Source organism: Notothenia coriiceps, unplaced genomic scaffold (assembly GCF_000735185.1).
Source record: "Notothenia coriiceps isolate Sejong01 unplaced genomic scaffold, NC01 NC01_scaffold00031966, whole genome shotgun sequence".
In the NCBI taxonomy this organism is placed as follows: domain Eukaryota; kingdom Metazoa; phylum Chordata; class Actinopteri; order Perciformes; family Nototheniidae; genus Notothenia; species Notothenia coriiceps.
In genome coordinates this window covers 7,691-11,989 of record NW_011364667.1, presented here as the reverse complement: position 1 = coordinate 11,989, position 4,299 = coordinate 7,691, and the positions used below count along the sequence as shown (strand labels likewise).

The following is a 4,299-nucleotide window of genomic DNA, read 5'->3' as shown; positions in this document are numbered from 1 at the left end:
TAAGAGTCTTTAAAAGCCCCTTTAACACATCTGTTTTAGTCTGGTGTCTTGGTGTTCGTCTCGGGGGGTTTTAGTCTGGTGTCTTGGTGTTTGTCTCGGGGGGTTTTAGTCTGGTGTCTTGGTGTTTGTCTCGGGGGGTTTTAGTCTGGTGTCTTGGTGTTCGTCTCGGGGGGTTTTAGTCTGGTGTCTTGGTGTTTGTCTCGGGGGGTTTTAGTCTGGTGTCTTTGTGTTTGTCTCAGGGGGTTTTAGTCTGGAGTTTGAGCAGCGGTCTCCAGGAAATTTGAGTCCACACTCCATTTAATAAACACCAGTTTTTCAGAATCAGAAGAGTTTGGGCAGCTGTCGGAGGCGGCTCAGGTCCAGGATGTTCCCGACCGACCCTTCTGTCTGACGGCTGCTCGCCCTCATCAAAGATTGCCGCCTGCTGGGGCAGTTCTCCTTGTCGTCGTCGTTGGGTTTAGCTTCTCCAACTAACAGCTGCATTTTGGGCCTCAGCTCTCGGATCAGCTGACTTTGTGGGAGGAGCCTCACGTTCAGAGCTTCGGTCAGCGGAGGACGATCTTCCTCCTCTTCCTCGCCATCTTCCTCCTCGATTAACCCGTATCGCTTCATGTACTTCCTGGTTGCGAGGGACATGTTGCTAGGCGACATCAGGGAGACGTCGGTGGAGGGGGCGGGGCTTCGGTGTGAGGGGGCGTGGCCCCCCAGAGACAGCCTGCTGAGCTGAGAGTCGCTCAGGTAACGCAGGGCGATGGCGTTCGCCTCCAGACTCAGATCAGCGCTGAGGCCGGGGAACAGAGCGCTGGCCGAGGGCGAGGGGACTCTGAGGCGGGACAGAACCGCCGCCGGGTTGATGCTCGCCAGGGTGCTGAGGGAGAGAGAGAGATAGAGAGAGATAGAGAAAACACACACAGAAGACAAGAGTATGTTACAAGTCTTTAAAAGTATAAAAGTATTTATAAACACATGTCTCGTAAAACAAAATGCACAAATACATTTGATTGTATTGAACAGTTCTATTGGCTAGCGCTCCAATATATAATAATACATTGTATGAGAAATTGTGACTTTTTCCTCAAAATTCAAACTTTTCTCTGAAATGTTAAACGTTTGACTTTTTTCCTCAATTCTGTTCTTTTTTTTGTTGAAAATTCTGATTTTTTTCTGAAAAAAATTCTAACTGTTTTCTTAAACATCTCAAAGTTCAGACTTTCTTCTGAAATTTCAATTATTTTTTCTGAAATTCTCAAAATTCTGAATTTGATCTATAACTTAAGATTTTTTTCTGAAAATCTTAAAACTCCAGCTTTCTTCTGAGCTTCTCAGAATTCTGACTATTTCTCAAAATGTTGAATGTTTTCTAGAATTTTTTGAAATTCTCAAAATCTATGAATGATGAGTTTTTCTTGGCTCTTGTTTCAGACAGAGGGCCACCGAACACTAATATGAACCTGAAACATCAGGAGAACATAAACACTACAGTTTCAAAATGATTTAAAAACACATGTCAAGTCCCATGTCTTGTAAAACAAAATGCACAAATACATTTCATCATATTAGAAAACCCAAAATAATCTATGAACTAATGAGTAGATATCAGAACCAGGCGATGTGTCACCTGCTGCTCTCGATACTGTTCTGAAGGACTCTGCTGGCCTCGCTCAGACCTTCCTGCTCCACGTTCACTCCGAGCTGCTGCAGCTGCCTCATGGTGGCCTCGAGCACCGGGTCCCCACTCTGCCTCCTCCTGGAGGAAGAGGAGGAGGAGGAAGAGGAGGAGGAAACCACTGACAGGCTCCTCCTCCTGGACTCCTCCACTTCCTGTTTACTGTCAGACTCCTGCAGACGGCTGGTCAGCTGACTCTGTGGACGCAGAGAGGAAGAAATCATGAACTGGAAATTAAGTTATTAGTGGGGATATGTTCGGGTAGAGCTTGATTGAGACCCACGATCTAACTTTAAAGGTCTCCTATCATGCAAAATGCACTTCCTGATGTCTTCTCTACATCACCATGTGTCCCCGGTGTGTCACCATGTGTCCCCGGTGAGTCCCCGGTGTGTCAGGAGACTCTCAAAGTGTCAGGAAATAAACCCCTCTCTCTTCTCCTCCGTACCCACATCTCTTAAAACGGGGAACAAAGGAGCTGATCCAGATTTGCTGCGTCATGACCACATTACTAAAATGTGGGCGGGCTTTACACCCACGGGCCAATCAGAAAGGTTGCTGTCAGAAACAATGAGACGTGTTCTGGAGTAATATGGTCTGTGTTTACATTAGCATGGCTTACACGAGAGAGAAAGAGTTTGAGCTCCATCCTGTTTCAGAGAGAATCCTTGATGTGGTTTGGAACATGATATGGAGTTTCATCAATATATATTTTTGAATGCTACAGACCCAGAATCAGCACTTTAGTAACAGCTGAAACAGAGGGGGGTGAGGCTAGAATGATCTGTTGGGTATTTTGAGTAAAACACTTCATAGACAAGGTTTTTTTATATTTCTGAGACCTGTGATATCTGCTAGGAGACCGTTAAGAGAAAACTGAAGAGAGTAGAAGTAGAGGGATGATTTCAGGGTAATAAATGAAGTGCACACACTCACCGATGCACCCCGCTGTTGCACATGACGATGTGCGTGGCCCCCAGTCTGGAGCAGAGCTCTGAGGAGACGCTGAGCAGCCCGACCCCCGACGCCCCGCAGGCTGTGAACTGACAGGGGGGGGTCCGCCGGGAGGAGATGAAACTCTCCATCAGACGGTACAACTCCTCAACTGCGTTCAGGGGGCGCATCAGCTGGGGAGGGGCAAAAAGAGAAGATCAGCTGATTAGGTCCTTGTGGTCCTCTGTCCGGTAGATAGACAAGAGTATGGACTCCAGACACAAGTTATATGAGGTTATAACTGACTTGAAACACTGACTTGTGATGAGAGAGATGAATTGTGACTAGACAAGGAAAGTTAAGGGCTAGGGATGTAGGTGCAAGACTAGTGACTTGCAAAACAATGAAAAAGTCACAAAGCAGAATGTATACTTCACTAACTAAACACATTTCTTTAAACTTTAGGATGTTTGACTTGGCTGCTACGGCTTGTAAAACAATGACTTAGTCCCACCTGTGATCAAAGTTTACACTTCAAAAATAGGTTTTGAGTTCGGTCTAAATGAAAGAAGACCTGCAACTTGGACTAAACACCAATGACTCAACTAAACTACAGATGCATTGCAGCTTGTATGAGACTCAAGCCCAAAGTTCAACTTGTATGAGACTCAAACCCAAAGTTAACAACTTGTATGAGACTCAAACCCAAAGTTAAACTTGTTTGAGACTCAAACCCAAAGTTCAACTTGTATGAGACTCAAACCCAAAGTTAACAACTTGTATGAGACTCAAACCCAAAGTTAACAACTTGTATGTTGCAAAACAATGAATAGTTCCAAAATTGGATTTTAGACTTGTACAGATAAGTTACAGAGGGAGATGCATTGTGACTTGTATATGACTCTGAACTCTATACAGAGTTGTTCTTTTTATGCGGGGAAAAACTAAATGGGGTTTTGTAATTTCTCTGTTTTATATAATATTAAAGATAGTGTTTTTGTGTCTCGTCCTGAAGGCATCATGAGTTTCTCTCACCTTATCGATGAGAGCAGCTTTAGGAGTGGAGCTTGGCGTCAGGTTGGACTGGTCCAGGTAGAAAGCCCTGAAGACACACACACACAACATGTGAATACAAACACATCTGTGTGTGTGAAGCGTGAACCACTGCAGCATCCATCAGCTGAGTAGCTGGGGTCCAGCTCAGCAGAAACACACGCTCAGCATCTCGCTGTCTGGGCGTCACTCCAACTCATTCATTCATGCAAAGCAGAGGGAGCCATTCCCTCTCTCTCCACAGGGGGCAGCACTCTATGAGTCCCAATGAAGTGCACACTCAGCAGTCAGCACATATAAGTGAGTAATCCAGCAGTTATAAATAGAAACACCATGATTAGCCGACTGTAATTAAATCACGTCTTCTCCAGCAGAGAGGAGACCTGCTTTCTGAAATCAGGCTGAAGAGGAATCATCTCTCCGAGCTGTTCCTCCCTGACAGTTATCCCTGATTCAAGAGACCGATTATAAACAAGGGATTCAAAGCCATGGAGAAGCATGCGCGCCAAACAATGAACGATATACTTCATAATGCAGCGCTGCAGGAAACATTACGTATGAAAAGGCACTTAAAGGGAGAGTCACCCCCAAAATAATCATTGATATATCAATTACTTCCACAGATAACTTTGTATTCTTGAAGATAA

General features: G+C 44.9%; 1 protein-coding gene across 1 annotated transcript; it reads right to left on the bottom strand.

Annotated features, from left to right (window-relative positions):
- Positions 1-43: 43 nt before the first annotated feature.
- stil (STIL centriolar assembly protein) lies at positions 44-2,120 on the bottom strand. The gene is made up of 3 exons (XM_010788641.1): positions 2,115-2,120; positions 1,619-1,863; positions 44-868 (listed from the first exon to the last, which is right to left on the bottom strand). Exons 1-3 carry the CDS (start codon positions 2,118-2,120, stop codon positions 322-324), a joined length of 798 nt encoding a protein of 265 aa, XP_010786943.1. The 3' UTR covers positions 44-321.
- Between the last annotated feature and the right edge of the window lie 2,179 nt (positions 2,121-4,299).